The sequence below is a fragment of the Monodelphis domestica genome, chromosome 1, assembly GCF_027887165.1.
Source record: "Monodelphis domestica isolate mMonDom1 chromosome 1, mMonDom1.pri, whole genome shotgun sequence".
NCBI lineage: Eukaryota > Metazoa > Chordata > Mammalia > Didelphimorphia > Didelphidae > Monodelphis > Monodelphis domestica.
This window is the reverse complement of record NC_077227.1, coordinates 467,852,452-467,865,100: the sequence shown is the minus strand read 5'-3', so window position 1 is coordinate 467,865,100 and position 12,649 is coordinate 467,852,452. Positions and strand designations below refer to the sequence as shown.

At 39.4% G+C, this 12,649-nt stretch overlaps 1 protein-coding gene across 3 annotated transcripts in view; it reads right to left on the bottom strand.

The window, feature by feature from the left end:
- Positions 1 to 10,572, bottom strand: part of ADAMTS13 (ADAM metallopeptidase with thrombospondin type 1 motif 13) — a 56,399-nt gene extending 45,827 nt beyond the window's left edge. Inside the window, exons 1-9 of one of the 3 annotated variants that reach the window (XM_007475232.3) lie at positions 9,747 to 10,572; positions 9,190 to 9,256; positions 7,053 to 7,336; positions 5,450 to 5,588; positions 3,016 to 3,155; positions 1,398 to 1,481; positions 1,143 to 1,267; positions 757 to 903; positions 124 to 261 (exon numbers count right to left, since the gene is read on the bottom strand). In XM_007475232.3, the coding sequence (XP_007475294.1) occupies positions 124 to 261; positions 757 to 903; positions 1,143 to 1,267; positions 1,398 to 1,481; positions 3,016 to 3,155; positions 5,450 to 5,588; positions 7,053 to 7,336; positions 9,190 to 9,256; positions 9,747 to 9,821 (1,199 nt within the window). In that variant the 5' untranslated portion in view covers positions 9,822 to 10,572. Of the gene's footprint in view, positions 1 to 123; positions 262 to 756; positions 904 to 1,142; positions 1,268 to 1,397; positions 1,482 to 3,015; positions 3,156 to 5,449; positions 5,589 to 7,052; positions 7,337 to 9,189; positions 9,257 to 9,746 lie in introns of those variants that run through there. The other 2 variants (XM_001371685.5, XM_056812654.1) reach the window with 2 other exon arrangements.
- Positions 10,573 to 12,649: the final 2,077 nt, after the last annotated feature.

The window sequence follows — 12,649 nt, the reverse complement described above, 5'->3', positions numbered from 1 at the left end:
CAAACCAGAAAGTCTCTCCCTCTCCCACCTGTCTGCCTGTCCCTTGCCTCCTCTCCTCTCCCCACCCCCACTTCATTCACACAACATACCAGGGAGTAATGGAATGGCCTCAGTTCTCGTTACCTAACAAAGCGCAGAAACTGCTCTCGGCTGCACTTGGACCATGTGAGGCCAATACTGTTTGGGGTGCCACCAGGGGCCATGATGTGGTCATTGCTGCTACAGCTGTTTGTCTCAGCCCCATCATGATCAATACCAAAGCTGCGGACAAGAATAGGGTAATTAGGGCCCATTTGTTCTTTTTTCTAAGGGAAATTGTGTTGTACTTATACACCTTCTTTGAATCACATCTTCTTTTCTCCTTATCCTTTCCCATCTAGGACATGTTTTAAGACTAGTTGGAGATGCCACTTTTTCTTTGGTTTTACCACCCTCCAGTGGAATAATTCTCCATCACTGAATCTACAAAGTGTCCAACTTCCTATTCTCCTCATAAACATTCTCCCAAAACTTTCCTAATAAAATGTTTGCTTTCCCTTACTTTCCCCAATCACCGAGGCCATTCAGTATATCTTCTCCTACCCAAGTAAAGGGGTTTGGGTACCTGGCAATTTTTTCTATGACCTGCTTCCAAAGACTATCCAGTGTTAACTCTCTTGCCATATTTCCTTTCTAGAATCATTCTGGCCTTCCAATAGATTTTACTTCCTGCCACTGCTCCTGCTTCCTGCTTCCTGCTGGAGGAAGGTCACTTACCTGTGCCCAATCTCATGAGCAATGGTGACCCCTAGGTCGAATCCTGTATCTTCTGTGATGAGGCAGCTCCAGGAGGAGGAACAAGCACCCCCAAGCTGGGTGACTCCCCGTACCTGCTTGTTGCCATCAGACAGCTCCAGATCAAACCTCCGAAAGAAAGACAGTACATGGGGCTAGGCCAAGAGGCACAGGTAAAGCAAACTGACTGGATAGATGAAGGCAAGAGTCCTTGGAAATTTTTCAAACTTTTTTCACTCCCCAAATTATTGCTACTGAAGCTTGTTTGAGTTGTGGCTAAAAGAGTAGGAGGGGGACCTTGGAAAAGCAATATCCCATGCCAGGATTTTTACTCTCTCCAGGGCGTTCAGAATGGGAAACTCGGGTACCTTGTGATGTAGAGGACCAAGTCAGCATGGTGTGGGTGGGTGTCATCTGGGGGATTGATTCTCTGACTCCACTCACAAACGCTGAGCAGTGAGGAGGTGAGATTGGTAGTAATATTCAGATGAGCCTGAGGGAAGGAGTAGAGAGAAAGAAGGTCCTCCAAAGAATAGCCTCTGAAGCCAGCACATCTAGGCCACTGGCTAGGGGGTGAGCAAGAGGAGGAAGGGGCTCTTCTCTGAATTCAATCTACTTCCTACCTCTGGCTCAGTCAGGATGATCATTTTTATCAGGTGAACTCGGAACTGGGCTCCCAGGGAAACATCTCTCAGCAGCTCTGCTCCCTATTAAGAAGTAAAGCAGTGGAGAGATGGAAGGAGTCAGTAGTAAAGAGACCATGCCCTGAATCAGTCATTTAACTGATTATAATATATATATATATATATATATGTATATATATATAAAATATAAATAAAATCAGTCAGTTAACAAGTGTTCATTAGGGACCTATTATGTGCCAGAGCAGTTAAGGGCCAGAAATACAAGTAAAAAAAATAAAACGATGTAAAAAGTTTTACATTCTAATGGAGGAAAAACTAGTATGTGTAAAAATATATATTGCATAAATATAAACTTAATAAATACATACATAAATATATATGTAAACACACACGGTAGTTTAATACAAGGTACTATGGAAGGGAGGATACTAATTGTTGGGGGCTCAGGAAAAGCTTTATCCAGATGGCAGTGTCTGAGCTACATCTTGAAGGAAGAGAAGATTCATAGAACAATTATTATAAATAGAATAATTAATAACAAGGCAGCAAAGTAAAGCATTTGCAATTTAGTGAGCTGAATCAGGAGACCTGAGCCTTAAGTCTGCTTTGTACTTATTAAGGGATCCTGGGCAAATCACCTAGAACCATGGCATGTAACAGCTGGAAGGGACTTTGGAGATTTTACAGTTTATCACTCTTATTTTATAGATGTAGAAATGTACAGGTAGTGGCACAATGAATAGAGTGCTGGTCTTAGAATCAGGAAGATCTGAGTTCAAATCTAGTTTCAGACACTATTAGCTATGTGACCTGGATAAGTCACTTAGCCTTATTTGCATCGTTTCCCCAGCTGTAAAATAAACTGGAGAAAAAAATAGCAAATCATTGCAGTATCTTTGCCAAAAAAAATCCCAAATGGGGTAGCAAAGAGTCAGACTCTCCTGAAACAACTGAACAACAGATACTGAGAAGCAACCTTTATATATACTGGCTGAGCCTTTATAAGATGAGATTAAAAATACTTGCCACTCTCATCTGAGCAGATTTGGGCTTAATCAGTATAACAGAGATATGCAAAAGAACTGGGAAAGTGAAAAAGCCATAGAAATATGAAATATTATTGTACATCTTTCATTTGTTTTTGTATAGGACCTATGATTTCCTCGGGATGGAGAATTCCAGACCAGGACTTGCTCTGTTAATTCAGATCAGCATCTGCTTAGCAACTTCTACTTGCCCAGGGCCACATGGCCAATTTATGTCAGAGGACATCAGTTATATGCATTGTTCCATAAAATCATGAATGATCTGAGGAGAGTAAATCTCTATAGAGGATAAATCCAACTCACCATATTTCAGAATGTAAGAAATGGATGACTAGTCAATGATAAGTCAGATAAATGGTTAGAGGGATAGACAGGACAACTCTCTCCCATAGTTACAAGGACAACAATTAATTCTAAGGACTTGTTCTGCATTTCCCTGAAGTATTTTCCACCAAAAGTCTTTTGAAGTTAATATTAGAGCACTGTATAATAGGAGTTGTTAGAATATTTCAGAGACTGTGATCTAGGGCCCTGCTTTGGAAATCACTCACGATATTGAGGTTGGTAAGGGTATATCGCTCTGTGTCTTCCTTGTGATGCTCATAGACATCATGGCCCACCACAACCAGTAGCTCCAGGTGTTTGACACTTCCTAGGGCCCTTTTGGAGATCCGAGCAGAAAGTCGGTGAACTGCATGCAGAGTACCAGAGAGTGTGAGCAAGAATGAACAAGAAGATAAATCAGAATACTTTTCTCTCATAAAGGTAGGGTCCCTCATAAAGTCCCAAACTTAGGAACTAGGGTTTTCATTTCCCCCATTTTCATTGATGCTATCTAGATCCAAAGCACCCTATAGGGCTTATTGACATAGAATCTAGTAGGTGATGGAAATTTTGCAGATCACTCTCTAAAAAAGAGCAAGGTAAACCAAGGGCCTCTCTTTGATTCAGTAGTGATTGCATCTGATCCCACAGTGGGATTATGAACCATGTCTGCCTAGCCAGATAGTGTCATGGACCTGGACAAGTGAACTCCTCTCTCTATGCTGACCCTGAGAACTCTGACTCTCTAGGCTGCATATGTAAAAGAGGTCTGAATAAAAGAGACTATCCTAATTAGGCTAATGAAAGCCTCCATCAGAAGTTGGCAATACTAGAAGGATCCATTTAGGGAAGCTATTGCAGGCTTTTATCAGGGCTTTTCTCTGCTGCTGTCAAAGACACCATATCCTTCCAGTCACCCAGACTTGCAATCTGAATGTCATTCTCAATTCCTCCCTCATTCTCTCTCTCTACCATATTCAATCAGTTGTTGAGACCCATTTATTCTTCCTTTGAAACATCTGTCATATACTTCCCCCTTTTTCTTCTGATAATGGCAATGCATCCTGGTACAGACCCTCCTCACCTCAGGACTAGACTATTTTAATAGCCCCCTGCATGCTTTCCCTGACTCAAATCTCTCCCCACTTGAGTTCATCTTCCAAACAGCTGTCAAAGTGATTTGGCAGGTTTAGGTCAGATCATGTTAAATATGTTAATGGAAGAAAATAGAGGAGAATATTTAGGGGTTTTGTATCAGGGGTGGGGAGGGGGTGATCTGGGCCAGAAATTTCATCAGTGTATATATTCCTTCTGTGGAAAGTTCCCCTACCAGTACAACTTTTCTGTAATTTAAAGTCTTTTTTTTAAAAAAAACCCTTACTTTCTATCTTAAAATCAATACAAAGTATTAGTTCCAAGGCAGTAGAGCAGTAACTGCTAGGCAATGGGGATTAAGTGACATGCCCAAAGCTAGGAAGTCTCTGAGGCTATATTTGAATCCAAGACCTTTGGTCTCTAGGCCTGGCTGTCAGTCCTTTGAACCACCTAGCAACCCCCAACTTAAAGTCTTAGGTTGTTGCCTGCAACACTGAAAAGTTAATGTGTTAGGGGCAAGATTGGATCTAGGCCCTTTTGACTCCCAAATCAGTCTCTAACAGTTATATCATGGTATGAAGCCACTTGGGAATTCTTTATGAAGTCTTCTGAAAAAGACCCCTTGAACTGGTCTTGTTCAAATTTATCTTGAATTCTAATCTCCAAAACCTGAGGCCATTTTGAAATAAACATTGTTTCCTCTTGGGTTCAAAGCCTTCCTTGGCTTACTCTATCTAGCTGCAAGACTGCTTAAGACAACTTTTATTTTTATTTGTTTAATATCTTTAATGTCTTACAATCAGATATAAGACAGAAGAGAGGTCAGGGTTAGGAAATTGGGGTTAAGTGACTTGCCCAGGGTGACACAGCTAGGAAGTATCTGAAACAAGATTTGAACCCATGTCCTCCTGACTCCAGGTCTGACTATCTATCTATGGTGCTATCTAGTTGCCCATAAGGCAACCCCTTATATAGGAAGAGTTTCCTGTTTCCTGTAGCTACTAGGCTTTCCCCCCCAACAGAAATTTACCTCATTTATTTTGTATATATTTATCTACATATATTTGTTTCACCAGACAGAAGTAAGCTCCTTGAAGTTAGAGACTATGTCATTTTTTGTCTTTGTATTCCTAGTGCTAGCCACATAATAGTTACTCAATAATGTTTATTGGTTGATTAATCTAGGTTTGCTAGTATAATCCAATTAGCTAAGGTTTTACCTAGTTACATTTATAGTGATGTTGCTTACTGGTTTGGAGGAAATAGGACTGGTTATAATTTCCTCTGAGATATTAGGGCTTAGAGTGAATAGTGTTAAGTGGATGACCCAGTAGGCTGTACTATCTGGGGTGAGACAGAAATATTCCTCCTACCTCTCAGTACATTCCCTTGGAGATTCTCATCCTAGAAGAAAAATGCCTCTGTCTGGGATTCACAGGTATTTAAATGATTCCTAAAAGTCTCCAATGACTATGGGATGTGTTATAAAGCCTACAAGAACAAGAAGGTGTTTTGCCACATAACTTTCCTAGACTTTGTCCTTTCACTGAGGAAGGAGGCTGGTACCTTGTGGAGCCCCTGCTGCCCTCATAGCCTTATGAATAAGGTGGGGCTGGGCACGACAGCAGTCTGGCAACAGGTTCCAGTGCTCACTCTTCAGAGGTTGAATGTAAAGTTGTTTGCCCTTCACTCTGATCTCCCCATGCTGATAAAAAGAAAAAAAGAGGATGGGAGCAAAGAAAGAGGGGCCTCTCTTGAGGCAAGTGACTCCATTTTAGAATTATTCTCATGTTAGCAGAGATGGAACAAATTCTACACTTAGATTTCCTCCTCCCATTTTTGTTTGTAAGGCTTTTCATTATGTTTTCTACCTCACAGGGTACTTCTCATAATGATGAATTCAGCTGTAAATTACTGTAAATCCATATCTGCAAATCATTTATTCTGTTTTTTATGTCTATGTATACTTTGTACTCAGCAAGTCTACATTTCAGAGGGACTATACTTGTTTTATCTTCCTCTCTGTGCAAGTTGTAGTGAAGAGAGCCTACTAAGGTGACAAAGGAATATAACAATAAGGACTTTTCACTGACTTGTATCCAAACTTTGAGTGGATCTTTCTACCTTGATCTCCCTCCCCTACCCCAGGATTATCCCAGATAACTGCAATCCTGCTACAATGCTATTAGTGACCCCACTACCCATAGAAGATATTCACTGAGTTATATGTCTGGCAGATTAACTATAATTCACTTGCTTTCTCTTTTTCTTTCCTCTTATGAACACAAATACATATTTGTAAGGTGTTTTGGGATGCCAGTTTTTATTCCTATCAAGCTAACTGGCCTATTGAGAGCCTGACACCCATGGCTTTGACCTTAGTAAGATTATGTTCTGAGCTCACAAGCAACTGTCTCCCCAAAACAGTTCTTCAAAACTTTGCCTAATCAACTTTTGAGGTCAACAGTATTTAGGCTTTAGGAGATTAGTGTGGAAGCCTCAAGGCAAAAATCTTTTACTAGCTTATTGCTGTATAAGAGGAAGAAGAGACCCTGAACCTGTTGGTGCATAGTCCCAAATCTGTGACGGAAATGTATCAGAATCACATAATCTTTGAAATGGAAAAATATCTCCAAAATTATTTAGTCTAACCCTCTCATTTTAGAGGTGAGAAAACTGAATCCAAGAGAGGGAAAGCAAATTGGATAATACCACAGAACTGCTTAGAGGCACAGCATAATACAGTGAAAAGAACACTAGATTTGAAATCAGAAGACCTGGGTTTGAAAACCTGTGTGCCCCTGGGCAAGTGACTTAACAGAAGCTAAGGGTCTCAATTTCCTAATCTATAAAATGAGGGAATTGGACAAGACAGGCTTTAAGATCATTTCTAGCTCTAAATCTGTGAACCTAAGAGCCTGAGTCTCTTGACTACTAGCTTCACCAACTTAGGAACTGGAATTTTTTAAAAGATATATTCAATAATAGAATTGGGAGGAAACTAATGGTTCACATTTTCACAGAACCTTCTTCCCATTCTTGAACTTTGTGTTCTGGTGGCTGTCACCCTCAACATCCCTCCCACCCTACCTCCCACCTACATCATTCCACCTAACTAATATATAATACTAATGAGATGAAGCCTTAAATAATTATGGTATTCACTCACCAACTGCCCAGCACAGTAAGTGATCTTAGCCGCTGCCCTAGAGGGCAGTAAGATCTTGCCTCCTGTAAAGCAGCTGTCTGGATATTGTCTCAGCAGCCAGAGAGAGGAGTTAATCACCCATCTGCTAGTAAAGGATGGGATCAGGAGGCTGAGCTCTACAGGAAACTGGAAAACATAGAGTTCTCCCAGGGCCTGGAAGGAGCAGCGCTGGGTCTTACAATGCAGCCTGGAGGTCTCATGGTCTTCACAAAGGCAGCTGAGCTGAAGCACATCAAACTCGAGGGCTGAAGAAAACAAGATGGCCAGTGTGTGATTTAGAAAATCTTAGCTTAGCATTTCTACAGTTCTTTCCATTTGAGAAAATGGGCAAAACTGAATTCCTTCCATTAATTTATTTGACAGGAAGGGCCTTCAAGGGATTATCTCCATCTTTCAAATTATCATCCTTTCTTCACTAGTCTATGAGCTACTGACCATACCTTGGGTAGAGTCCCAATTTAGTGCTCCCTTTTCCCTCAAACTAGCTGATATTATATTTCTCTTTGCACATGTTATATTTCTCCCACCTCTACTGGGGAATTGAATATAAGCTCCTTTAGGGCAGAGACTTATTCTTTATCTTTGTACCCCCAATGCCTAACAGGGCCAAGCATATCCACTAATACACCAAGGATCTTTGATCTCGGTAGTGCAAACTCCCATTGTGGAGTCATCAAGTCAGATAAAAAAACACTTAAGACTTAGTGAGTAGGGAGCAGTTAGGTAGCACAGTTGATAGAGGGCCAGGTCTGGAGTCAGGAGAACCTAGGTTCAGATCTGACCTCAGATCTTTCCTAACTGTGTGTTCCTGGGCAAGTCACATAAACCCAATTGCTTAGACTTTCCTCTTCTGTCTTAGAATTGACACTAAGATAGAAGGGAAGGGTTTAAAAAAAAAAACTTATTGGATGAGCCCTGAGGCAAACAAAGACCAAGTGATATATTTGCCTAGGATCACATAGCTAGTATAACACAGAAGGTCTTTTGTTGTTTGTTGTGATTTAGTTGTTTCAGTTGCATCTTACTCTTCATGACCCCATTTGGAGTTTTCTTGGCAAAGATACTGAAGTAGTTTTCCATTTTCTTCTCCAGCTCATTTTACAGATAAGGAAACTAAGGCAAACAGGATTAAGTAATTTGCCCAAGGTCACACAGCTAGTAAATATCTGAGGCCAGATTTGAACTCAGGAAGACAAGTCTTCCTAACTTCAGGGCAGGCATTCTATCTACTGCATCATCTAGCTGCCCTTGAACAATGTCTTGCCAACTGTAAACCCAGCACTCTGTCTACTATGCTACAATGCCTTTTGGATTTTGAACATTGTAGGTGCTAAATAAATGTATGCAGGCTTTAATTAAATATAAATCATGTTTATATTTAATCGTGGACAAGGCTGCAAGTAATGAGTGAGTCCATTTTAATAGTAGAAAGTCCCCTGATTCCCTATTCTTGACTGGGGACTTCATACAATGAGGAACTTTATCATGCTCCTAGACCCCCATTGATATGTGAGGGTGGAAAGACTTTATACCAATTAAATCACTTTGGCTAAAAAAGAAATTGAGGCAATGCTATTTATCATCATTTCCATGAACATGAATAAATTCTAATTTCCTACAAATAGAAATAATCCTTCCTAAATCACAGAATATTTAAGTTAAAAAAGATTTTAGAGAGCATCTATTCTAATGGCTTTCTTTTATAGATGAGAGACAGAAACCTAGAAACAGGAATTTACTTGCCCAAGCTAGTTAACAGCAATTTGCTTTGAAATATTTCTAAAAATTCTTTTACAGGAAGGTCTGGAGTCAGACCTCCAGCTCTGTCCTGGAAACTTCTCAGATCGTGTTTCTATATATTTGTCAGTAAGATAACAGCAAGCATTTAATTAACAGGAAAATACTTGTTTCATAGAAGAGAAAGTAGCTTCCCCCTCACACACACTTCCAAGAAAAAGGTTCTTTCTTGTATCATGGTTCTTAGTCTAAAGTGGGGGATGTATAAAAAGAAAATCAAGAACATATTGACTTAACTAATTACTTAGTAAGATAAATATAGTAATGCTTTCCTTACTAAAAAGACATTTCAAAAGAATACCTTCTAGGGTGGAAACAGCACCAAAATAATAGAAAATATTCTCTGGATCCAAAGCCATCAGAAATCTCTGAAAGAGAGAGAAAGGAAGAAGCAACTAGATGTATTTTTCACCTTGGACTAAATGAAAATTAATGATCATAATAACAACAATATTCCTTCTGCAATAAATTAGCTTCAGTCCTCTGATTTTATGAGTTCTAACTTTATGCCATACAGTTGGTGCCAGTCAAAGAATAGCTGTCTTTTTAATTTATAAATCATAAAGTATTATACAACCATTATCTTATGTGAGCCTCATAACACTCCTAAAGCAGGAACTGGAGTTATTACCCTCATTTTACAGATGAAGACATTGAGGCTCAGAGAGTTTTAAGAGACTGGCTGGTAGTCATATATATAGCTGGTAAGCATTAAAGTCCAGGTTGGAATCCATGCCTACCTGACTTCAAGCTAAATTTCCTCTGTGTACCAGAATGAAGGTCACTTTCAATCCATATCATCTGATTTTCAAAGACCAGAGTTTTCTGAATATTAATTTGTCTAGGCATTAAACTCACCTCCTGGAAATCTGGAAGCTGGAAAGATCCCAGTAGGAAGAAAGCAGAAGCAAAGATCATCCATGTGCTGACCATGGCCAGAGAAAAGGTAGCTCACACTATGTTGAAGACTTCCCTCTGTATTACTCAAAATCCAGTCTCAGGGAAAAGACAAATTCAGAACTTAAAACAACTGTGTAAGATGCTATATTGTGGAATAGAGAACCTAAGAGGGAAATCTGGTCAATGTCAACTGTGACAGCAACAGCTGGGAGGGAGCTATTAGGCAATGTTTACCCATTAGGAGACTTGCAAGATTAAGAGGTCTGAGATAGTTCATATTATACAACCAAACGAAGAGGGAGAAGTTAGGTAACAGACTATTTCTAAGAGCAAAAAGATTCAGCTCCACAATGGTGATTCTTATACCAAAGGACAGAAGGGATGAAAGTTTGGCTGAATTTTTAGTTCAATATGTAAATTTATCTCTGTGGTTCATGTGACTCTCCAGTGTGATTGATATATTTCTTGATATTGTTATTGGATTTGATCCCATTGTTTTGGCATTTCCCCAAAGTTTCATGTAATCATGGTTGTTTGCCTTGACACAGTGAAGCATGAGAGAATGTGCTGGAAAATTTCAGACTATGAATGGGATTAAGTCTTTCTCCCTTGGTATTTCAAAAAGCCAGAGATGATTCCTCTGGAGCATCCTCAATCTATTTAGTGCTTAACCAAATCAGTGGTCTCCAAAGTAAAGTACATATATCCTGGGTGTTTGTAAGACAATACACTGGGGTATAGGAAGAAACTAATAGAATACATATTTATAATTTTCATGTAAGAAAATAAGAAATAAATTTTACTAATAAATTTTCATTTAAAATTCTATTTTACTAATATTTAATACTTCTAATAGTTTAGAAATATTTAATTAAAATTTTCATTTTTACAAATATTGTGGATTAACACTGGCTTTTGACTTGGTCTATATGTCAGATCATATAAGGTCATGTAATATGACCTTTAAATGCCAACTGAAATTCTGCTTTCTACAGTGTAATAGATAATATTGCGGGGGTATATATTGATGATAACTAATAAATCAGGTAGTTTTCTTCTTTTGCCTACCCTCCTCCCTCTATACCTCCCTTCCTCCCTCTTCCAGCCTCCCTTCCTCCCCTCTGCTTCCCTTCAGTTTCCCCTTCCCCTGTTCTTCTTCAACCTCCTTCTAAGTCACTTAGGGTGAGTTATGATGTTTCAGAGGAAATACTATTTTCTCTTCTTTTATCTCAAGTAAGGGGTTTATTGGGGAAGACAAGAAAAGATAGAGAATGGAGGTAGGAGGGTTGGAGGTTTCCCTATTATCTACAGTGAGTCTTAGGTTGGAGGATATTGAGAAAGATGGCAGTTCAGTCACTACCATGAAACAAAGCAAGTCAGAGAGAGAGATATAGACTATTGTCCTTCTTCTGCCTTCAAATTAGCCTCCACCTCCAACTTGATTATCCCAAGTTCCAGAGATAAACCCAGCTTCTTCCTTCAAAGTTACAACCATCAGCCAAGAAACCCAGAAATCAGTCAGCAGTTGGCTCTTGCCTTCAACTGTTTCCCTGTAACATTCCAAATGGAATCTTCCTTTGATTGACAGCTGATCAACCTCCAGCCATTGTTTCTTGTCTTGCTGCATGCTTTCCCAATTCCTATTTCACAAGTAATTTTCCCCAATCCTTAATTCTACTCTTCCCTCTCTTAATTATTTCCTATTTATCCTATATATAGCTTACTTTGTCTATATTTGTTTGCATGTCATCTCCACATTAGATTGTAAGCTCCTTGAGGGCAAGGATGTCTTTTGCCTCTTTTTGTATCCCCAGTACTTAACACATTGCTTGGCACTTTGTAGGGACTTAATAAATGTTTACTGGTTAATTGATTGATGAATATAAGATATCCTAAGGAAAATGTGGGAATTCTATAACATAGAGACACTGACAGTGATACTTTTACCTGTTTCACATGCTATAAACATATTACAACATATGTTAATGTATACATGCTCAGTTAAGTGACTTAAGATTCTTGAAAAGAAACAAAAGATTATACTAATAATAAGAATATAAGCAAACAATGAAATGGCAAAACTAGTCCTGTTTCTAGAACAAGCTCTTTGTCAGCCACATTATGAGGTTTAAAAAAATTTGGTTCTAACCAGATCTGAAAAGATAGCCCCTTAAAATCAAAATTATTTCAAACATTTCACATGAATTTACTACTATTATTTTTTTAACCCTTACCTTCTGCCTTGGAATCCAATACTGTGTATTGGATTCCAAGGCAGAAGAGTGGTAAGAGCTAGACAGTGGGGGTTAAGTGACTTGTCCAGAGTCACACAGCTGGGAAGTGTCTGAGGCCAGACTTGAATCTAGGACTTCCTGTCTCTAGGCTCTCAATCCACTGAGCTACCCAGCTGCCCCCTATTTCCACTATTATTAATGAACCCAATTCTCTGTGTATATTGTGCCTTAGCTAATGATAATATTAAACCATCGTGATTTGTGACATTTAAAAACTAAGCCTTTAAAGAACAAAGTATATGCCACACATGAAAACTGTAGTATCTTCGAAAATTTGGAAACAGAATTCTATCCCAGAAGTGCACAATACTTCAACCAGAAGCCCATAGGAAATAAGGAAAGGGGCTGTCTGCAAAGCCAGCACCAGTGCCAGAGAAGGCAAATGAGAGGAAAGCCTCTTAGGGCCACCAAAGTCCTATGTAGGATGTAAACCTCTGTGTCTGGAGACAGTGAGAATAAACAGCCCATCAGAAAGTCCCCGAGAAGTGAGAAAGTCCCAGAAAAGTCACTGGGTCTCAGGATGGGGACCTTGAAAGCCCTGGGGAGTAGTAGTGACCAGCATGGCAT